Source organism: Penicillium nucicola, assembly GCF_028828085.1.
Source record: "Penicillium nucicola strain IBT 29836 chromosome Unknown utg000003l, whole genome shotgun sequence".
Taxonomy (NCBI): domain Eukaryota; kingdom Fungi; phylum Ascomycota; class Eurotiomycetes; order Eurotiales; family Aspergillaceae; genus Penicillium; species Penicillium nucicola.
This window is the reverse complement of record NW_026643127.1, coordinates 542940-565351: the sequence shown is the minus strand read 5'-3', so window position 1 is coordinate 565351 and position 22412 is coordinate 542940. Positions and strand designations below refer to the sequence as shown.

Here is a 22412-nt window from a genome sequence, read left to right as displayed (position 1 = left end):
CTGATGCCGCTCGGAGCTTGTTGGAACCGACAACACTGAGGCAGATTGTCGATATGGTGCATTTCGAGTGGAGCGGCGATGTGGGAGCTGTTAATTATTGTCCTTGAAACGAAACCACAACGCTAAGGAAGTCTGAATGTGGCGCTGAAGATGGCCAACCATGAAGCCATTTCAAATTTTATCTAAGAAATTCATACCCTCTCATCGAACTCGTTATCTGGTTTGGTCCATTATTTTCAGATGCTGCCTGAGTAATGAAATTTGCTTAGGGATCTGCTTACCCTTCACTCAGTCTAGAACATATTAGCAATGAACATGATCAAAGTAATTTTCGTCAATACAGCGATCATTTAAATTGTCCGGGGTAAGGTCATATAGCGTACGGAAAGATTGCTATTTGGTGCTGCTTTTCTTGTAGCGTTCAGTGAATACCATGGCATCGGATCACACATTAATGCCATGGAAAGCATCCTGGTTTAGTCTAATGATTTGTTCCTTTTGTCCTGCTGCGTCCTTTGTGAACTCAACTTTTAGGACGAACTTGAATGAAAACTCATGCGTGATTGCATATGGCCACTTGGAAGGTTTGTTGCCCCAAGGTAAGACACAATCGAAACGGAAGTCGTTAAATTCTGTTTTATACTGATATTATACTAAATTGAGAGATATAAAAGGATTATAAAACTAGCCAAAATTAGTAAAAGATAACGTCCACTATAAAGAACGTCTACTGCTAAACCTAGAAGGCCTGCAAAGAAAAAGAATGGCAAGAAACGCAGAAAGCCATCTGTGAACGTGCTGAAACTTGCTTTGTGTTGCAAGAAGTCTTGAGGAGCAGCTGTGAAAGCATGATCATTTCTTAGAACGATCTCGGCCGGACAGCATACAACATTCACACCAGTCGGGATCCCTTGTAAACTTTCTGAGCTGATTGTAGCAGGCGGAAGAAACCATCAACATCCTCTTTGATGGTGGGTTTGATGAACTTGTGTACAGGGCAATATATCGTTGATGACGTGGATTGAAGGCAAAGATCAGGAAGTCGGCTGCCATGGAATTGATTGTTTGTTCTTTTAATTTTTTCTAATATCTTTTTGGGAATCTTTCTTTCGATTGTGAAAGAGCTAGGCCAGCCTAGAACGGAGCTCACAGTTCAGATGAGTCAATCAACTTCTCTTCCCCCCATGAGTCTGATACACGTAGACCTAGTCTACTGTACAATAATATTGACTGACTTTCGTTCAGGTAGTATTGGATAGATCGTCAGAGGAGATGTTAGTTTTAAAAATATAAGCGCAACATAAAATTTAATTGAAGTAGGGGAGCTGCTGACTGCATCTTTCGTGAGGGTCATCTCGGACTAAATATGCCTGAGTCCAACGGTTAGGAGGCTTCCGCTGCACACAGAGATCTTATTCCAGTATCACGCATACCACCCGACTTCACTAGTCAAGAATATGACCGTCTCCCCTATCCGTTCCGAGCAGTGGTACAATTTACTGGTAGTGATCTGGTCTCCCGTTGTTTGGCCGCTCGGGGTGGAGAGAGCCTGATGTAGCAAATGAGTCTAATGTGCCTTTAAGAGAAGACTAAACTAGGGAAATCGAGAATGTCCAATCGTGAGGATTGAGCGGACAGCTAAGATATGCGCGTTCATATCAAGTGACTGTGCAGAGCGAGAAGTAGGCCTTCGACACGGTATCCTGTTTCAGAAGAAAGGAACTGAGTCTGTCAGTGGATGAAAATTATTTGAGATCTCGAGAGAATCTACCAAGGGACCCTCACTTCCTTGGCCAGAATTCATCACTCACTCTGAAATCAGACTCTTCTGCTTCAACGTTCGGATGTGTCATCTTTTTATCCATGAACATGGTTCGATAACCACGTGGGCCGGCATGTTCACGATAATCCCTGCCTCCATGTCCGGGAAAGCTTGCGCGAAAAACTTTCGCTCGTTCTGATTATACCCAGGCAGATTTCCTTTGACTGACTTTGCTCCGGGGGTGAGATCAATGGAATAATCGATAAGGTGGCCTTGATATCTCGAATCGACCGCGCGAAGTAATCTCTCTAGGTGAAGAACAACCCCCAATTTGATGCCACTAGTAACTTAGTCCCATTTAACGTTTTGAGTAGGAATTTCTACATCCAATTTTACCTCTAACGTGAGACCAATCCTTGGCATTTAAACAAATTCGATAAATCCGCAATCCTCGCCTAGCCCACTCAGGCTATAGCAATTCCCTACTATACGAAAAGTAAACGGCGGACATATGAATTATTCGATTAGAGTAGTTCATCTTTTTTTATTTTAGCGCCCCATTACCTCGTCCTGTAAGCTTTGCCTTCTATTGCGACGACATAAAAAGCTCGCCCTTTTGACCTCTTCTACCTCCTTCACTTGTCCTTCAATGGCACTACCCTGAACTTATCATCCCCTTCTCTTTTTCTAGCCCCAAAAGTTTGAGCTACTGTAAGAAGCTGTCCCATATTTGTCCCACTTCTGTCTCATTCTGACATCGTCGTATTCCTAAGCAATATCAGTATTATAGGTCTATTGTTTTTCAGCCATAAGCTTTCTATATATTTCATATTGCTAGTAAGCTAAGTACATACGACCACAGGGTGTGGAGAACAGGGCTTCCCGTCCGCTCAGCCGTACTTAAGCCACACGCCGGTAAGTTAGTAGTTAGGTGGGTGACCACTAGCGAATCCTTACTGTTGTATGTTTTTTATTTTGCCGTTTTTAAATTTTGTTGCTGCTCTGCTCGTGGCGCTATTGCTAGTGTGCATTTAAGTTTGTTCTATGTGCTTTTTCACGGGGTCCGTCGGTCCTTTGGTGAAAGGAATCATATTTTTCTGCATAGCATAAACTACACAAATGCCCTTCATCTATCATGATCACAAAAATACAAGACCACCTTTGCTTCCGAATGATATGCGCATAAATGTGGAGGCTAAGATCAGCGGCACAAAGAGGGCGCAAATCCTCATAGCTAGTGTGAGTCGCAATGCGATTTGCTGTTTTCTAGATTTTTCTTAGTGCCAATGGTAACACCTCGCTCAACGGGCTTCGATCATAGGTACCGAACTACTATATCTACATTGAGTAAAGTCCCAGTGTCACGTACCATCTGAATTGTCACCCGGATGAAATGAAGAAAAAAGACCGAGACAATCTCCTGTTAGCGATGTTTCTGCACGGAGTCTTCCCCAGCCAATGGATTGCAGGGGAAATCAAGGAACACAAAAACGCCCGGACACTAAGTCAAAAATGGAGTATGCCTTGGACATAGTCTATATCCACTTGATTAACCCACAATCCAGAGCGAGAGCGAAGCGGATTTCCATGTCAAACCTGTCAAACCTGTCAAGACGTTATAAGGGACGAGCCGTGAGCGGGAGTTCCACTTCAATAACCCGACTTTTAAGCTTGGAAATCAAACTTTCATGACAGGCCGTAGAATCACAGATAACAGAATGACTAGCTACCATACACGAATCCAAGACCCATAAACAGACGGTGAACGGAGAACAGAGCCTCCGGTTCTTCCGCGCCGGCAGTGAGAATCCCCTGAATACTCCACAGCGGCTTAACGAAAGAGAAAAATGGGCTAAAAGGAGAAACCCCCGAGGCATGTGGAGCCCTTTGGGGATCGGCAGGGATGGCAGCTCAACGTTGTGGAGTTGGAATGTTAAGTTGTGAAGATCGTTCGGGAATTTCCACTGTAAACGTCTTAGTTCCAGAGTTTTTATGCTGTCTCAGGCTGATTGTGGGTATATTTGCTGTAGATCTCCACGAGCTAGACAGGGCCGCGGCAATTCTTCAACGGCTCTTGTTTAGATCTACAGTGGCATACGAGTTATTCGATTCCAGGGGAAATAGCTCTTGGTATTAAAACAACGAGGAAATCCCTGCATAGAGATCGTCAATTCACCCCTAGTCACTCTTTATCATCATGATTCTTTCCCATTTGTTTGGCGCGCTGGTCGCCACGGCTGGCGTGGCCAAGGCCGTTAACATCACCGGTTATGAGTATGTCGTCGTTGGATCCGGTGCTGGTGGTGGTCCTCTCGCTGCCCGTCTTGCTTTGGCCGGCCACAAGACCCTTCTCCTCGAGTCTGGTGACGATCAGGGTGAGAACTACAACTATACCATCCCTGCGTACTCAGCCAGAGCCTCCGAGGATGAGAAGCTCTCCTGGAACTTCTTCGCACACCACTACGAGGATGACGAGCGTCAAGCTCGTGATTGGAAGGCGAGCTACGACACACCCGACGGCAGCATCTACACCGGCCTCAACCCCCCAGAGGGCTCTACCTTGAAGGGAACACTCTACCCTCGGACTGGTACCCTTGGTGGATGTACTGCCCACAACGCCTTGATTGCAGTCTACCCCCACCAATCTGACTTCGAGTTCATCGAGAAACTCACTGGCGATAGCTCTTGGACACCTGACAACATGCGCAAGTACTACACTAAGCTCGAGAACAACAACTACTTGCTTCCTGGCGTCGAGGGCCACGGCTACGATGGCTGGCTATCAACCGAGACAGCTCCCCTCAGCATTGTCTTGGAGGACCCTCAGCTGTTGAGCATGCTCACCGGTGGTGCTTTCGCTCTCGGTAACTTGACTGACAACATCATGAACATTGGCACTCTGCTGGCTGGCGATGCAAATGCTGATTCCAAGACCCGCGACACTGAGCCTGGATACTACCAGATCCCTATCTCGACTGATGATGCTCACCGCAACGGTGCTCGTGAGTTCATCATTGCTGTTCGGGATGCTAAGAACACCAATGGCACCAAGAAGTACCCTCTCGATGTCCGTCTCAACACTCACGTCACCAAGGTGACCTTTGATGACAGCGAGACACCCCGTGCCACTGGTGTTGAGTTCCTCGACGGTGAGCACCTTTACAAGGCCAGCCCTATGTCCAAGTCTGCTCTCGCTGGTGTCCCCGGTTCTGCTACTGCTTCTCGTGAGGTTATCGTCTCCGGTGGAGTGTACAACTCTCCCCAGCTCCTTAAGCTGAGTGGTGTCGGTCCCGCCGATGAACTCAAGAAGTTCGGTATCGATGTTGTCAGTGATCTCCCCGGTGTCGGCACCAACCTCCAGGACCACTACGAGATCTCCGTGCAAGGCAAGATCGAGAAAGACTTCTCCTGTCTGGACAAGTGTACCTTCAGCATTCGCGACCAGGCCGACCCCTGCATCAACGACTGGGAGTCCCCTATCCTCGGTGACCGCGGTATCTACTCCTCGCCCGGTCTCGCCGCCACCATGCTGTACAAGAGTACCACCACCGACGATGACTTCGACATCTTCTGCTTCGGAGGACCCGTCAACTTCCGCGGTTACTTCCCCGACTACAGCATCAACGCCACAGACGAGCACGACTGGTTCACCTGGGCCATTCTCAAAGCCCACCCCCGCAACACCGCCGGTACCGTCGCCCTCCAGTCCGCCGATCCCCTCGACATGCCCAAGATCACCTTCAACTACTTCGACACCGGTGTCGGCGACTACGCTGCCGATCTCACTGCCCTTTACGAAGCCATCGAGCTCGCTCGTGACGCCTTCGACCGCCAGCTCGTCAACATCACCGAGGTCCTTCCCGGTGCTGACGTCCAGTCCAAGGAAGACGTTGAGCAATACGTCAAGGATGGCGCCTGGGGTCACCACGCCTCTTGCACCTGCCCTATTGGCGCTGATGACGATCCCATGGCTGTCTTGGACTCCAAGTTCCGCGTCCGTGGTGTCTCTGGCCTCCGTGTCGTTGATGCCTCCGTCTACCCCAGAATCCCTGGTACTTTCACGGCTGTGTCCACTTACATGGTTGCCGAGAAGGCTGCTGATGAGATTCTTGCTGAGCTCGAGGCTAGCTCTTAAGTCATGCCGAAGTGGTCATTAATGTGAAGCCGGACTGGTGCGGTTCTTCGTTCATATATGGTTCCTGTTCAATATGGAGCGATTTCATGTACTTTTATAATACCACACTCTTTCTAGAAAGCCAATAGATCTTGTATATAATCTTTCTTTATTACTTACTACCATTTCCAATGCTTTTTCGCGGTAGATTGCGACTATTATTGTACCAAGTCGTCACAAAGCGCATCTCGTACTGGTTAATTAGGCGGTTTACCTATAAGTTTCTAGGCCTTGACCCTTGCTCACCGGCAATGATCAATGCAATCATTGACCGCGCCATAATGTTTGGGATGGCGGCTAAGGCAGTCCTCGATGTGGCCTACTGGGATAGTTTAGACAAAGTGACGAATTTGCCCACCTCAACTTTACTTGTCTGATGTTTGACTAACGAGTCACCATGTTTCTCAGTCATTAGAATTGTAAAACCCAAAACCGGTGTTCAAAATTCTCATGCAGAGCGCGACAAGGGATCGAAGGCAATGTAGCTCAAGGTTGGCGATAACCCTGTTAATGACACCCACCGAGTCAAAGCCATCCGCGATGTCCTCCCTTGTAATATTGAAGTATGGATTCCAGCAGAGCCACGGGACACTCAAATTTCGATCACAAGTAACGCTGCAGCGAGCAAGTCATTTTTTAGCGCGGTGTATCTTAAAAATCTCTTTTGCCATCCGAGGAGTGTTTAAAGTCGAAAACCGCGTGATGCACCACGAGGGCGATATTGGCGCAATTCCCCGCTCTAAACCGCATTTGGCGTGGGGTTGGGAGACGCTAACCCCCTTGGGAGGTACAGAGCCTACACTCTTCCCAATCGAGAACATCGGCAAGTATAGAACATCCCGACTAGGCAAGATGCCGAAAAACTCAAGGTCGGCATTGAATTCTTTCATGCCGTTAACTCTCAATTCTTCTTTCACCCTCAATCTCCAAAGCAAACAAGAAACGCAAGTACTCCGATAAACACGCAACCAAAACATAAAAGCCCCACCAGCAAATTTCAAATTGCAACTTCAACATTCAACACAACAGCAAACAACACCTCAAATCCAAAATGCAACCAAATCCACACATCACTATAGTCGGATCCTTAAACATCGACTTCGTAACAGCAACTCCTCGCTGCCCTGGACCGGGCGAAACTCTCACAGCAACCTCATTGAGCGTCCTAGCAGGCGGGAAAGGCGGCAATCAAGCCGTAGCAGCCGGCCGCGCCTCATTCACATCAAACGAGAAACAAGATGTGACCGTCAGCATGATTGGAGGCGTTGGCGCCAACGATCCATACTACTCCACGCTCCTCCAGCCAGCGCTGGAGAAATCAGGGGTTGACACGGCATCCATTGAACAATCTGCGATCGCGCAGACCGGATCTGCGAGTATCATTGTCGAAGAAGGGAGCGGCGAGAATCGGATTCTTGTTGTTCCTGGTGCTAACCATGCTGGGTTGATGGGCGATGTGGATGAGATTGTTCGTGCGATGAAAAAGTCCGAGGTTGTCATTTTGCAGGGCGAGATCCCGCGAGACACGACCGTGGGTCTGTTGGAGTATTTTAATGCCAAGGGAGAGGCGAAGGTTGTGTTTAACCCGGCGCCTGTATTCCCTGAGGGTGTCCCGTTGTCTGCGTTGCGTGGTACGGCTGTTTTGATTATGAATGAGACCGAGGTTGTGCAGATGGCGAGGTCGATTGCTGGGCTCCCTGTTCACGGCGATGTTGTCATTGATGAAGATCGATTTGATCCTGCTGAGTTTGCGGGCAAGTTTCACGAAGTTGCTGGGGTTGAGATTGTTCTTGTCACGCTTGGTGCGAAGGGCGTTTATTTCTCTACTAAGAACGGGAAGTGTGGGACTGTTGCTGGTGTGAGAGTTGCCAAGGTCGTTGATACCACTGCGGCGGGTGATACCTTTGTTGGGTATTTCTCGGCTGCTGTGGCACGTTTCCTTGCTACTGGGAAGGGGTTGGATGAGTTTGAAGAGATTGAAAAAGCTGTCTCAGCGGCTAATGCTGCCGCCGCCATGTGTGTACAGAGCCGGGGTGCGATGCAAAGTATTCCGTTTGCTTATGATATGATGTGAAGTGAGAAGGGGAACATTGTGTAAATAGAATTAACGTTAAGTTGCGTTGGCAGGGTATAGTTATGAGATCATATGTCACTTTCATCGAATTCCTCCTCGTATCGCGCCATGTTCCACGTTGCTTGTAGGGCTTCGGTCTCCTGGTCCAGCTTCATCCCTGTCGTAGCAGTTATCCTGGCTAATCGCTCTAACAAAACAGTTTGTTGCGACTCATGTGTCATGTCACGGGCAATGGTGAGAAGACTGGCAACCAAAATCGGGTCCCACTGCTCCGGAGAATCGTTGCTTGCTGCGATCCCAGCTATCGACTGTGCATGCCAGATATGCGAGGTGTAGCACCTAGGCCCTGGAAGAGATTTCAGAAGCCGTGGTTTGTGTGTCAACAGTAGTAGAGATGTGATATGATAGGCAGCATTAGCGACCAGCGCCATTGGCGTCGTATAGATAAGAATCGGGAAAGACGAGTTGTGATCAGGGTCAATTTGATCAGCTTCTCCACCACGAATATCCACAATCTGTTGGACGTCTACCGGTCGCTCGTTGTACCATTTTTGGCAGTCTGTCCATAGAAAAGTCCATTCGGAGAGGAATTGTGATTGTCGCAGTGAAGGGAATGCGAGTCCTGGGGATGTCGCTTGCCGGGGCGGGATGTCGGGGCCACCATACATCAGAGCCAAGCAATGTCCGAGTAAACATAAAATATTTTTGTATACACCGTTGACGGTTTGGGGCTCGATTTGAGTTTGTGAATGTTGAATTAATGTGCCGTCGCGCCGCAGCAGTGATCTGAAAGGGATGAGAGGTGGTATTGCAGAGGTAATGCAGCTTGCAATATCTATAAGAAACACATTGTAAGTAAGATGAATACTGGAAACTAGTCTTTCACATACCGAGCCGAAAGTAAAGCCAGAACAATGCCTCTCCAACTTCTTCTCCTAGAAGAGACTGCGAAGAGAAATCACAACCCTGTTCTATACTATACATGAGAATTCTTCTCCACTGTTGTGGCCCAGCAGGTAGAACATCTTGAAGCATCAAAAGCGTTTGCCCGGCATATCTAGCCAAATTGGACTCAACTGCGAGGCTTTCCTGTGCCTCCTTCCGGAACCGACGACTACTTTCGGCGTCCTCGCTAGTTGCCAGTGGCAGGAGCAGCCTCTGTCCAGCAGAGAGTGAGAGAACCGCAGCTTGTAAAGCCCGATTTGTTCGCGAAAGCAGCAACACCTGAAGCCCAAATGGGAGCTCAGGATCTCCCGTGTCAATCCACGGACCAACATGATACCGAAAATGGCGCAGCAGATCAGTTTCTTGGTTTCCACCGACAAGAAGCGTCTGACGTTCGACTGTTTGAGCAGTAGCAACAGGACTGGCATGTCCAAAATAAGGGGGACTGGTCAAGAAGCGGGCATCTGGTGTGTTTCGTCTTTCAACAAAAGGAATCGGACGCCCCGAGAAACCAACGCCTGGCACGTTATCCGACAAAATAGGTTGAAAGTCCAACACTCGATGGTCGCCCGTGTCATCATGGCTCCCAGCAGATGACTGCAGACCATCGGTGAAGTCAGCGTTGCCCTGAGTCTCATCCAGGGGATTCTGCGGCTCCTTGGATTTATCTTTTTGCCCAGCTGCAAGAGGCGAGTCGTCAACAAACTATACCGGATCAGTAAGATCCCAACCCATGACCGAAATATAGAAACACAAACCGTGATAGAGCTATACCCTTGCCCAATCCCTGACCCATGTGGACCAGCTCTCGACGACACAAACGCCAAATCACCTCCGTATTTACAGGAAAAGCCTTTCACCTCACAATTAGCACATCTAGGCTTCTGCTCATCACCTGAATCAATCTTGTCAGTATCGAATACCGCCAAATCCCGTCACGGGAACGACCAAGCACGTGACACGTACATTTTCTCCTGCGCCTGCGACACGTCAAACAGCCCGTCCGCACGCGCTGCTTGGCTGCCGGCGTGGGTTTCCTGGGCATTTTGAGGTCTCCATCGACTGAGAGAGAAAAAAGACAGTGGAGGCTCCGCGGTTCTTGATCCGGAGACGGCCGCTGGTTTTTGGCGGGCGCCACCAATGGGGAGAGTCGAGCCGAGAGTGGGGATTTATATGCGGTTGACGATCTGAGGCCTTTTCTCTGGGGTTGGGCCAGCGGAGTTTATGGAGATGAGATCCGATGTTCCGAGATTTATGATGTGGGTTGATTTAACTATATGTGGACACTATGGTGAAGATGGAAGGTGAGGTTGAAGTGCGACGTCATTCATTAACTGCATTTTGGTATCACTTAAGCTATGCTAATTACTGGTATAGCAATTTCCCGTTCATTACAAGCTTTGTCCTAAAGCTTCTCAATATACTGCGATCCTTCCATCTTCTCCAGATCGCGGCCAGTTGCTGATCCCATGCGAGCAAGGAAATCGGTTAGGCCAACATCGCGCTGAGCTTCGCGAAGGAGCTCTGCGTCTGCCTCGCCAGCGTTACTCTTGAAAACGCGATCCATTTCTTCCAGGGATGCGCCTTTAGTTTCAGGCAGGAAGAACCAGACCCAGGCAATGCCGACAAGGAGGAAGCCGGCGAAGAAGATGTATGTACCCCATTCCCAGGCTTGGAGCATTGGAGGCACAAAGAAGGCGATCGCAAAGTTGTTGATCCAGTTACTGGAGGCGCCGATCGAGGCTCCCTTGGCACGGATTGACAAGGGGAAGATTTCTGAGACGAGGGTCCAGGAGACTGGGCCCCAGGTTGCGCCGAAACCGGCAATGTAGAGCCAGATGAGAGCTGTGAGACTGTTAAAAATTGTGTGAAAATCGCTGGATTGGAGTTGACTTACCGACTGCGGTCCAACCGGCGGCAACATGGCCTGGCCAGTCGTGCTGGAATTTGGCCACGATTACACCGACAATCACCATGCTGCAGAACATGACAATGGATCCACCAAGAAGCATGGGCTTCCGACCGATTTTATCAATGACCAACTGGTATTGTTAGAGAATGATCTATAATATTGAGATTGTTGACTTACCATTCCGGGGACTGTGCTAACGATGAAGACGACACCAGTGACACCAGTTGCCAGTAGAGCAATAGTACCACCTGTCAGACCGAGACTAACAAATACATTGGACGCGTAGTAGATGACTGGAACTGGTTAGAAAAAAACGACCATGTCAGAGCAAACAACTCACTAGCATCAATACCACTCCACTGCTGGAAGAACATCACCAACCAAGCAGTACAGACACGCTTGAAGTTATCCATAGTGCGGAAGCAATTGGCGTACTGTGCAATCTGATTCATGAGAACACTCTTCTTCTCACTGTCGGCAAGCTTAGGCGAGGCCTTTGCAAACGCGCGCTCCTCAAAGACAGACTCAGCCTTAATCTCAAGGTATTCGACCTGAACCAGCTCATGCTCAACTGGAAGCTTGCGCATCCACGCAAGAGTCTCCTGAGCCTCCTGGTCGCGACCCTTCTTCACAAGCCAGCGGGGCGAAAACGGCATGAACCAGATTCCACAGGCCAATGCGACAGCAGGAATACCCTGAATAATAGAAGGCAAGCGCCATGCCAGATCAGACTGAGTCGCGCCCGTCCCGCCGATGTTGTTACTTCCATATCCGACCCAGAAGGAAATCATAATTCCGAGGATAGTCGCGAATTGGTAGAAAGAGACAAGCAGACCGCGCATCTCAGGAGCTGCCAGTTCGGCATTGTAGAGAGGGCCGACACCGCTGAACAAGCCGACACCCAGACCTGTGAAGAATCGGCCTGCGTAGAGAAGCGATGGGTTGCCGGCTGTCGCACCGACGTACAGGTAGCTGCCGAGGATGACCCAGCAACAGGCGAAGAACATGGTATACTTGCGTGAGTAGATCTCTCCCAGAATACCGGCTGAGAGGGAGCCGACAATACCGCCCAATTGGAGGACAGAGGTGAGCCATCCTGTTGCTGTTGATGAAGCGACAACTGTGGGGAAGTTCTCTGTGAAACGGGTCATCACAAGGGATTGACCGAGAACACCTTGTTGGTAACCATATTCGAAACCACCAAATCTGGGGACGTTAGTGTCATTCGTCGTGAAATTGTTTGGTGTGCACTCACGATGCGAAGAAAGCAATGAAGAGGACTTTAGGGTTCTCAAAAATGGACTGCCACATGGACTTTTTCGCGATGACCTCCATGATAGGCAACTGAGTCAAGTCTCTCGGAATCTCAATCTCAAACGTGGGGAAGTGAAAATACGGGGGAGATGGGGCCCCATATATACTCACTTTTTTCGCATTGAAGTTGCACCTACAGGAGACTGACAGAAAGTTAGGTCAAAGTGGCGCCACGTGAGTAACAAAAACTCATCTCGGCGTCCCGACTCGCTGTGAGTTCCAAATCCCCCGGAACCCCAACCATTTTTGTGGAGGCAAAACGTGGAGAGATCCCGAATGCTAAACCTAAAAGGGCGGTTCAGAGCCTACGAACCCCCGATTCGGCTAATATCGGCCTCTCACACGGAAAAGAGTGGAAATCTCGGCTCCACAGAGCCTGCACGGCTGAGCCCACGCTGGCTTCACATGAATTGTCTCACTTGGCCCTGTTATCTAGCTTTGAAAAGTGTGGGGTTGTGTTCAATTAGGGAAATCAGAGCCTTCATCTCGCCAATTTGGCCAAGTCCAAGCAGATCAACACTGGGGAACCTGAGATCGTCTAAGCATTTCCCTTCGGAATGGGCCGCACTATCGGGGAAAGCTGGGGCCGTGGCGATGTTCAGTATAAAAGGTTGATAGTAGATGTCTATTGTAATTGAAAATACACGAAACTATCTCCATTCGGCAAGCATACCCCCTCCAAAGTGAACATGCATTGGTCAACTGCGCTACTCTCCTTGGTGACGACTGGGCTTGCAGCTCAGGCGGATAAACACTATGCCATCATGGATAATGATTGGTATACAGCGGGATTTGTCCCGTACCTAATTGCCCTAGACGGTGATGTCGAAATTCTGGGCCTGGCCTCGGGTGAGTATATTTCAACCTTGACAATAACAAACCACCACTAAGACCACCACAATACAGACACGGCAAATAGCTGGCAGCCTCAAGGCGCCCTTCACGCCGTAGCAACATTAGAAGCAGGAAACTTGAGCTGCATCCCTGTCTATGCAGGCGCAACATGGCCACTCATCAACACCCCACTGCGCTTCCAAGCATGGGAAGCGATTCATGGCAAGCTGCCCTGGGAAGGTGCCTTTGCGCCAGAGAACAAGACCCTCGAGGCTGAGGGCAATGACCCTACCTCTGGAGATCCCAATCGTATAGTCAAGGAAGCGTTCAAAGAGGGTTTCCCCAAAGGACGACCAGAGAACTCGACATCTGCGGCGAACTTTATGGTCGAGATGGTCCACAAGTATCCCGGGCAGGTATCTATCTACTCAGCTGGAGCATTGACGAACATCGCGTTGGCAGTTCGTATGGATCCGACATTTGCGTCGCTAGCTAAGGATCTGGTCATTATGGGTGGCTATGTTGATTTAAATATGCTTGAGGCGACGGGGAGTATTATGCTGGCTGATTATCAATCTGACGTGAGAATCGTTCCATACCCTCCAGGGCTGCTGGCTTGATCATTCGCTGACTTACTATAGATCAACTTGATGATCGACCCCGAAGCATCAAAGATCGCTTTGACTGCTGATTTCCCTAACATTACCATCGCTGGCAACGTGGCCAATCAGGTCTTCCCCACGGAGGAGTTTAAGAAGGAGGTTCTTTCCGTGCCTAACCCCTACAGCGAGCTCTTCGATAAATACTATGATCTCTCGTTCCCTTTCTGGGATGAAACAGCTGCTGCATTAATGGTCGATCCCACTATTTCCGTCAATCAGACTTCAGGTATGTCAAGAACTACACCTCATTGACATCGCATCGTGAAACTAAACAACTTTAGTCTTCTTGGACGTTGATATTTCTTATGGAAGCCCCAATTATGGAAATATTCACGTTTACCAAAAGGCTCTTGCGCCTAAAGGGATCCGCGAGGTGAACTACGTCTTTGAGATTGATGCCGATAGACTTATCCAGCGGATCAAGCATGCTTTGCAATATCCCAAGTCTTGCGCTGATTTGAAATAAGGGATTGAATATTGATACAATGTCGAGTCTTGAAACTTGTCCTGTGTCTCGGACATATTAGATATAAAATGACGCTTAGATCAAATAATCATGAGAATACATTTATATCATATCCGTTCTAGATAACACTCAGAATTTCCCCAGTCTCATATCCCCATGCCCTCTCAAGATCTCTCAGTCGCCACAAAGCCCCCCAACCAGTCGTCCTTTCGATTATCTTAAACAATTTCGCAACCTCGACATGCTCACTGCGATGACTGAGCAGCTTACCCGCAATGTAAAGTGGCTGAATAGCATTGATCAAATTCCCGCTGTGGGGATTCGTTAACGAAATCCCACATACCCGTCTTGCATGCCAAATTGCCGAGAAATACGGCTTGGACGCTGCCCCAGGACCAGAGCCGCGCTCTACAGGCCTCATGTCAAGCATCATTATACAAGCCGCGTGGTATAACTGATTCCCCGAGATGGCAGCCCAATGCGCAAATAAAATTTCCGGAAAGATCTGACCAGATCCCATACCAGTTGTTTTTATGGGCAACATTGCCGGCGGGCGCTGGTCAAGCCAGTAGTGCAATTCATCCCAAAGGCGTTTCCATTGTTCGGGGAAAGGACGTGGATCGGAGGATATCTCGCCCAATTCGAGGAAGCGCGTACGTCGACTGGACAAATCGCATGTTTTGGCACAGAGATAGACAGCCCAGTTAGCGTGCATGTCCGGTGAGGCATGGCCCTGTTCACAGAAGAGATCGCGGATGCGAGTTTCTTTTTCCTCGGCGCTGTTGGCCAGGACTGCAGGCACCCATTTGTCTAATGGGAGGACTGTGCTTTCTGCACCGTTGGAAATGATCGCGCCGCATAGTTCCATGCGGGCGTAGCACCAAAATACCGCTTGGAGGTGGCCGCCTGAAAGGCCGGTTACGTTGAAGGATTCGAAGAGGGCTGCACAGCCCTCTACGTGACGGCGCCAGTCGCGGGGGCTGACGGACATTAGTTCCATAACTGCTAGAATGCAGACTGTCACGAGAACATTTGGATCTTTTGCTTGCAGGCATGGAGCTAGGAGACGAATTGATTCTTGGTAAAGTTCGAGGCTGTCGTATGCTTTGTCGAGGCAGGCTTTTCGCTCTGTTTGGCGGGCTGAGAATGCTAGTATGGCATAGAAAAGAGCTGGAGAGCCCTGTGCTAGGATTGGGATATGCACACCGAAATGGCGGGCTTCATCGAATTTGTCGAGGTATGGGGCACATTCTGTGATCCAGTTTTTGAGGTAGAAGATTAGACGGATTTTGGGGATTGAGATCACTCGGGTGAAATCTAGGCTTTGACGTGTGCCCTGTGGCTCACTTGGCTGTGGAATTGGGGTATAATTTGATGGCTCGAGACTTGCTACAGCTGAGAAGAGGACGCCACGGAGTTCTTCCTGTAGTTCCAGGAATCTGGGGTTCGCGGCATATTCATCGGCGCTGGAAAATGTGCCCGGAGATAAAAAGTCTTCTTCAATTGGGGTGAAGGTATCAGATATCCGTGCTTCTAATATTGGCGTTGGTTCTTCCATTTTGTGGAATCCGGGGGATCTGGGGTAAAAGAAGAAGAAGGTGGAGTGGCGCCGAAGAATTTCCTGATCCCGTGGACCCGTTGCCCTACTTAGTCACGGATCCATCTTTAGAGACGAGATCGATTCATGAATATATTTCAAAACTATATCTGCAGCCTTTGACTTTTTGAACACATGAGTAATTGATGTGACCATACGTTGGGGAATAATCCACCATATTTCTGATTGGTGCGATGAATGAAGATCCCTGTCGCACTTTCGACTCTCTAACTTGCTGAATTATTACGAATGATGTTTCAATTGATAGACTGCAGGTCAATGTGCAGTTTGGCCAGCATGATGGAATCCAAATATGCAACTCTTTATCATCTATGAAAATGGACAAAGCAGCCGACTCCGGGACCATGAGAAGATGGAGGGATTCTGAGGAAGTACTTTTGAGCACCGGAAGATTTTTTTAGTTGTAAGTGATCAAAGATGAAGGTGTCTTCTAGGTTCTAGTCTCTGCTTCCGACTTTCTCGTGAACAAGTTGAGCTCCTCGCAGCCTATGGCCCCTAGTAGCCCGAATAGTCGAAAACTGCATCGAGAAAGATATCAGAAAGACATCAAAAAAAAAAAAAAAAAAAAATTACAATTTAATAGAAAGCAGCGTAAAGAATAACGTCCAATATAAGGAAATGCCTATTGCTGGATTAGAGTGTAGTCTAGCTTTAAGATAAACTCCGAGTGGAAGGCAATAGTAGAGCACTCCTTTACAAGATAGAGTCATTTTAAAATAGAAGTCTCTACTACATGAAAAATCTACACTAGTTGACAATGTCTTGTGAATAAGTCATTTATGCCAGCCCTCCAGGTTTGGAATGGATACAGGGCACGGAAGTTTTGAGTCAATCGCGATAGTGTACTGATGTACTAGACTGGGGGCGAGATGTGAGCCCTGGATGAAGCCTTGCTTCAGATAGCGTGACTGAGATCGCAAAATTTAAATTCTAAAGAAGCGTCTTTCGACTATTTATTCATCAAATCCTGCAACAGAAATAGTAAATCAGGAAAAGAGAGGAGGTAGCTAAAACCGTCAACTTGACCTTTCGGAGTCCCTACTATGCAATGGTTGATTCAGATATGATATACCTCTGAAGTGCATCGCGACCGTACACTGGAAGACCAGAAGCAGAGATTGGTCAATTTACAAGGCCAACAAAAAGTGGAGATAAGTTTGCTTTTCGTTTGGTGTGGCGTCAGCAGTACCTCGCTCAACACCAGCGCTACCGGGCTACTTTGACGCAGAGGCACAAGATGTTTATCTATTTGCCCATCTTTATGGGTGGTGTTCTCCAAATATCGGACAGGGAAGTCTAGAAAGACATGTACAAAACTGGGGTTTTGTGAAGAAGTGGCCGAAAAGTCTTTTTCTCGGTCCAAAGCTGATGTTGATAATACCACCAGGCATTAACGAACCAGAGTCATCTGCGTCAAGCAACGTTGATTGCGGTATATGAGATCCGGAGACCTTTTGTTTCAGTATTGTTAATTTATCCACAGATGAGCTGACAGCGACTGTATTTCCAGGTAGATTTATTTTCAACAAGAACCCGTATCGGTGTTCGAATTTCCAAATCAGGTCTTGGCTGAATCACGTAGGGTGGGGTGGAGTAATTGGTGAGTGATGTCTCTTTTGGTTCAGTCTCTCATGATTGGACCAATAGGAGGTGGCGGAGGAAGTGTACAGTAATCTGTACTGTCTCAAGTCCAGCCAGCCACACAGGCCATTCAGAGGTGGAGGTGCAGGAACCATACAGCAGGGTCTGGTCGCTTGACTAGTTTCGTACTTCTGTCAGAAACAGGAGGACCAGGGCTCTGTATCTCGAGTTCACTAGAAGTCATCAAAGCTATCTAACAGAATATTTAACTTGACCATTAAAATATAATGTGGGAAATTTTCCCCCCAGCCGTATGCTAACATGACTTTGATTGCCTGTCCATATTCAAATTCCTTTCTGAGCGCTAACTACTAACGTGCATAGATTCCCACAAAATGTTCTCACATTTCAGTCCACAAAAGTTCTTCGGCTATCAACACCTCAATTAACCCATGAAGGTACATAGTTAGTCTATAGTCTCTCATGCACGAATGTTGCTATCTGCCAGTAAATAATTGCCAGCTGTTGTGAGAGCCCCTGCAAAATTGTGGATGATTCTTGCTCGCTTGCCTTTCCCTAAGTTTGTCTCTCAGCTTGACTAGGCTTGAGTCTTTTTTGTTTTGTAGTAGACGAGCGTGCTATAAATACGGGAGCCTGCGAAGTGTCACTTTTGCATTTTGCTGTCCGATATATCTAGTTTGGCCTCAATCATTTCTAATCAAATCGTGATACTCAAGACTCCGTGAAGATGAAAGCTGTTATCTACTCCGGTGAAACCAGGATCACAGTCGAAGACCGCCCAAAGCCAGTCATTTTGGAACCAACCGACGCTATCATCAAGGTTGTTCATACTACCATCTGTGGAACAGATCTGCACATTCTGCAAGGCCACGTTCCGTCATGCACTCCGGGTCGCATCCTCGGCCATGAGGGAGTTGGCTTCATTGAATCTCTAGGCCCTGCTGTCAGAAACTTTACTGTCGGTCAAATGGTGCTCATCTCTTGCATCACAAGCTGCGGAACTTGTCATTACTGCCGCAGGAAGATGCCATCCCAATGTGAATCTGGTGGATGGATTCTCGGAAATAAGATTGACGGCACGCAAGCCGAGTACGTCAGAATTCCTCATGCCCCATTCTCCTTGCATGCGCTACCGGAGAGCATCGATCGAAAGGTTGCTGTTACTCTGTCTGATACGGTTCCTACTTCTTATGAATGTGGAATCCTGAATGGAGATATTAAGCCTGGTTCCACTGTCGCAATCGTAGGAACAGGTCCTATTGGTTTGATGATACTCCAGATGGCAAAGAACTTGTTCGGCCCGTCAATGACGGCGGTGATTGGGAGAGGTGCTCCCAGGCTTGAGACAGCCAAGTCTATGGGTGCCGATCATACATTCAGTATGCTCGATGGACTTGATGCTGTGACGTCTTCAGCGCTAGCTGCGACAAATGAGCGAGGGTTCGATGTGGTTATTGAAGCAGTGGGAACGCCTGATTCTTTTGAAACTGCACAAGCTCTGGTAGGCGCTGGAGGAACCATAGCTAGTTTGGGAGTCTTTGGCGAGTCGTGTCAACTGCACTTGGAAAAGTTGTGGAATCGCAATATTTGTACACCTCTTCTCTACGCTTTGGCAGGTTGATCATATCTGACCTTTTCTCCTAGGCTTGAGGACTCGGCTTATTGATGCTGTCACTACTCCAGATCTACTCAAGATGGTAGAGGCCGGTGGCATCGATCCTCATTTCCTTGTTTCACATAGTGCGCCTTCCAGAATTCTTTGCCTTTCAGGATGCTAATCGGTGTCTAGACTTTGGATTTGATGATATTCACAACGCCTACGAAGCATTCGAGGCATCATCTAAGCACGGCGCCCTAAAGGTGGTAGTTAGCATGCCTGAAGCTGTTACGAATGGCCATTCGTAGTTTTTGAAAGCTCTGGTGGTACTCATTGCAGAACTTCATTAGCTCAGTACAATGTTTTGACATTTGTCGGGAGAATAATATACTTTGCAAAATGTTCCACTGAGGTTCCTAACGCTCCACTTATTCTCCTCAGGTTAGATCAAGTCCTGAAGCTGTTCACTTACGACGAGTCCCAACTTCTAGAATAGAAACTCTTCATCCAGATAAAAGAACAATTGATAGCTCTTACCAACCTTGCTTGCTTGAGCCCGTGGAAGTCATCCAAATTTAGTCAATCAGACAGAAGTGGAATCTATTAAATGCATTTTGTAATCAAGCACAGGCTTGGATAATTGAAGCGATTTTCAGAAGGCTAGTACAAGAAAAAGAAAATCAGGCATGTCCTAATGAAGCCCATTTTGATTAAAGCAAAACAAGTGCCCGTCATTATTTCCAATCCACAGATATGTTTTGCATTGTTACCCAAGATTACATCACAACGCTAGGTGACGGAAAATTGAGCGCCGAAAACGGCTACCTTCGACGCCATTTTAAGCGTTCTTTTTCAAATTGTGGGCATAAGGAGCACAGGTTAGCTTATTTTCCCTTATACGCTAAAAGGTTGGAACCATCTTATTAAAAACATCTTGACCACCAAAAGTAAAAGAGGGCAAGCAAAAACAAAGTAGGCAAGTAAGAGGAATTCAATTTCGACAATCGTTAATGAGTTCTTAAGCTCGAAGGTCTATTGGAAAAGCTTATGGCTAAACTAGAGAAATCTCGGATGGTTTATCGGGGAATTTGCACAAGCTGTAAACATAAGTTAAAACGCGGGTGATGATGGTAAATATCATTCTAAAGTCTCTTGTAGCCAATAAAACAAGTACGCGTCTGAATAACTACCAAAAATGCTGCATTGAGTAAGCGAAATCAACTCCCGGGAGCTTTGGTGATGCCTAACTAGGAATGGACAGGCAGCTAGTGCGAACCAATGGCGGATGTGCCCCATATCCACCTGTCTTCCCTGTCTTGCATTGATTATACGGCGCAGTGACCTTGATGCAAAATGCTTGAGCTTGGGATAGAGGCAGAGAAAAGAAGGCGCAATAGTTGACGTAGTGATATTGGGGAAGAAAAAAGAGGAAAAGGGAAAGAAGAGAGGAAGAGAAGCTTCCTCCTTCATCTAACTTATATGCTGGCTCTAGTCTATCCTAGTCACACGACCTCATGTGACCATCTCGACAAAGGTATGCCCAAAGGAACTTTCGCTACTGACAGCTCTCTGACTCACAGAGGGTTGAAATGTCCTCCAGCCACCTTAAGCCTTGTACGGGACCGAAGGATAGTCGATGTTTTCCGGGTTAAGATAGTCTGATGCCGAAACCGAGGAATCTAGCTCGGCCATGGTGAACCCATTGCCCATCCAAGGACTTATTTGTTCACTAACGTATGTGTATTCATAGTCTTCGAACCGCGGCGTCTCTAGGACCTTGGCAAAATGGAGGGAGGATCCGGGCCAGAGGGCAGTGACTGGACCATCCTCGGCGCCGCGTTTGTACCATGATCGGCAGGACATGGAAAACACCGTTTTCTTGAAGAATTCTTCACAAGAAGCTTTGAAAATGTCGCAGGAGACCTGGCGGGGCTGTATAGTCGCTATGCGATCTTTTTGCATCTTAGCAATAACCGCAGAAACATAATCACAGGTGCGTTCGAGCACAATCACGATGGATCCCGCCCCAACACCCGAATTTGGACCATGGGCAACGAAGTAGTTGGGAACCCCGTGGGTGCTCATGCTGAGGTACGTTTCGGGGTATTCTTTCCACTTGGCGCTGAGGTCTAGGTTGCCACTCCCATAAATTGGGAATCGTCCGGAAAACGACGTGTCAAATCCGGTGGCACAGATGATGACATCTACCTTGCGCAGATTGCCATCCACGGTGACAATTCCGTCTTCGGTGACCTTCGAAATTGGCTGCGAAATAAAAGATACGTTGTGCTTGGTGACAGCCTCAAGGAAGCCTGGTCCAGGTGTAATACGTCTGCAGCCTGGGGCAAAGGATGGGATGATGCTCTTGAGGATCTCAGGCATCTTTGCCAGCTTTTCGGTCATATGCTTAGTGAAGTCGGCAGTAGCCCGATCAGAAAGCTCGCCACGTAGAAGGAACTTTGTCATCGTTGAAACCTCGCTGTCGAGTCTTTTGCGATACTCTAGGAGAGTCTCGGGATGCTTGTTGAATTCTTCAATCTCCTCCTGCGTGAATTGGAAATTGGACTCGGTGTCGGTGTGTTTCCGTACTTCTCCCTCAGCCATTGGGGGGAGAATTCAAGTTTGACCACGGGCATAATTATCAAGATGCTTGACCTTAGACTGAAGAGCGGGCACGATTTGAATGGCGCTAGAACCAAGGCCAATTACTGCAACGGAAAGGCCCTCCACATTCATATTATCATCCCATGCAGCACTGTGGACAAGCTTGCCCTTAAAGCTGGATAGACCTGGAATCTCCGGCCATTTCCAATCATTCAGAGCGCCGAGACATCCGTAGAGAACATCACATGTGTCCTCGATCACGGCTCCGGTAAGGCAGTTTTCAATCTTAACATGCCACTTCGATTCAGCGTCGTTGAACCGAGCCTCAATGACTTTGTGACTCAGCTTCATATACTTTTCCACGTCGTACTTTGCAACAATGCCCTTCCAATACCGGAGAATTTCTTGACTGGAAGCATAAAATTTGGACCAGTTCGGGTTCGGCTCGAATGTAGCTTGGTAAACATGAGCGGGAATATCTACCAAAGATTAGTCCATGCTTATATTCCCGGGTTGGGTAAGGTACTCACCGCATGCAGCACCGGGATAATGGTTTTCAAACCAAGTTCCACCAACCTCCGAGTTCTTCTCATAGACGACGAGATCGAGGTTTGGAATCCGACGCGGGAATCGGATGGAGGCAAGGATACCCGAAATACCAGCGCCAATGACGATGACCTTCATGGGGCGTCCATAGTCAACGGTGTCTTCGATAGAAATAGTCATCTTGTTGTTCTTTGATGGATGTTAGCAGAGAGTACTTCTCGCACAAGAAAGGCGGAAAGGAGCTGTAGTTGTACCTCTAGTCGTGATATCTAAGAATGATATTGGTAAGGACTGAACGATAT

General features: G+C 48.0%; 8 protein-coding genes across 8 annotated transcripts; 4 read left to right on the top strand and 4 right to left on the bottom strand.

Moving 5' to 3' along the window:
• Window positions 1-3959: 3959 nt before the first annotated feature.
• On the top strand, window positions 3960-5897 carry N7511_003799 (GMC family oxidoreductase; the record flags this gene model as incomplete). The annotated part of the gene is made up of 1 exon (XM_057126224.1): window positions 3960-5897. The coding sequence occupies one exon, from the start codon at window positions 3960-3962 to the stop codon at window positions 5895-5897; it is 1938 nt and encodes a 645-aa protein (XP_056985114.1).
• Window positions 5898-6987: 1090 nt separating this feature from the next.
• On the top strand, window positions 6988-8010 carry N7511_003798 (ribokinase; the record flags this gene model as incomplete). Its single annotated transcript, XM_057126223.1, has 1 exon — window positions 6988-8010. One exon carries the CDS (start codon window positions 6988-6990, stop codon window positions 8008-8010), a length of 1023 nt encoding a protein of 340 aa, XP_056985113.1.
• Window positions 8011-8078: 68 nt separating this feature from the next.
• Window positions 8079-10000, bottom strand: N7511_003797 (Zn(II)2Cys6 transcription factor; the record flags this gene model as incomplete). Its single annotated transcript, XM_057126222.1, has 4 exons — window positions 8079-8845; window positions 8901-9660; window positions 9714-9850; window positions 9922-10000. 4 exons carry the CDS (start codon window positions 9998-10000, stop codon window positions 8079-8081), a joined length of 1743 nt encoding a protein of 580 aa, XP_056985112.1.
• Window positions 10001-10360: 360 nt separating this feature from the next.
• Window positions 10361-12202, bottom strand: N7511_003796 (sugar porter family MFS transporter; the record flags this gene model as incomplete). Its single annotated transcript, XM_057126221.1, has 5 exons — window positions 10361-10800; window positions 10853-10997; window positions 11045-11160; window positions 11208-12073; window positions 12123-12202. 5 exons carry the CDS (start codon window positions 12200-12202, stop codon window positions 10361-10363), a joined length of 1647 nt encoding a protein of 548 aa, XP_056985111.1.
• A 668-nt stretch (window positions 12203-12870) lies between these two features.
• N7511_003795 (uncharacterized protein) lies at window positions 12871-14143 on the top strand (the record flags this gene model as incomplete). Its single annotated transcript, XM_057126220.1, has 4 exons — window positions 12871-13030; window positions 13088-13596; window positions 13657-13903; window positions 13959-14143. The coding sequence occupies 4 exons, from the start codon at window positions 12871-12873 to the stop codon at window positions 14141-14143; spliced, it is 1101 nt and encodes a 366-aa protein (XP_056985110.1).
• A 118-nt stretch (window positions 14144-14261) lies between these two features.
• On the bottom strand, window positions 14262-15701 carry N7511_003794 (putative C6 transcription factor; the record flags this gene model as incomplete). Its single annotated transcript, XM_057126219.1, has 1 exon — window positions 14262-15701. One exon carries the CDS (start codon window positions 15699-15701, stop codon window positions 14262-14264), a length of 1440 nt encoding a protein of 479 aa, XP_056985109.1.
• A 2389-nt stretch (window positions 15702-18090) lies between these two features.
• N7511_003793 (putative zinc-containing alcohol dehydrogenase) lies at window positions 18091-19268 on the top strand (the record flags this gene model as incomplete). The annotated part of the gene is made up of 3 exons (XM_057126218.1): window positions 18091-18952; window positions 19008-19103; window positions 19153-19268. 3 exons carry the CDS (start codon window positions 18091-18093, stop codon window positions 19266-19268), a joined length of 1074 nt encoding a protein of 357 aa, XP_056985108.1.
• Window positions 19269-20565: 1297 nt separating this feature from the next.
• On the bottom strand, window positions 20566-22290 carry N7511_003792 (flavin-containing monooxygenase; the record flags this gene model as incomplete). Its single annotated transcript, XM_057126217.1, has 3 exons — window positions 20566-21555; window positions 21616-22043; window positions 22095-22290. The coding sequence occupies 3 exons, from the start codon at window positions 22288-22290 to the stop codon at window positions 20566-20568; spliced, it is 1614 nt and encodes a 537-aa protein (XP_056985107.1).
• Window positions 22291-22412: the final 122 nt, after the last annotated feature.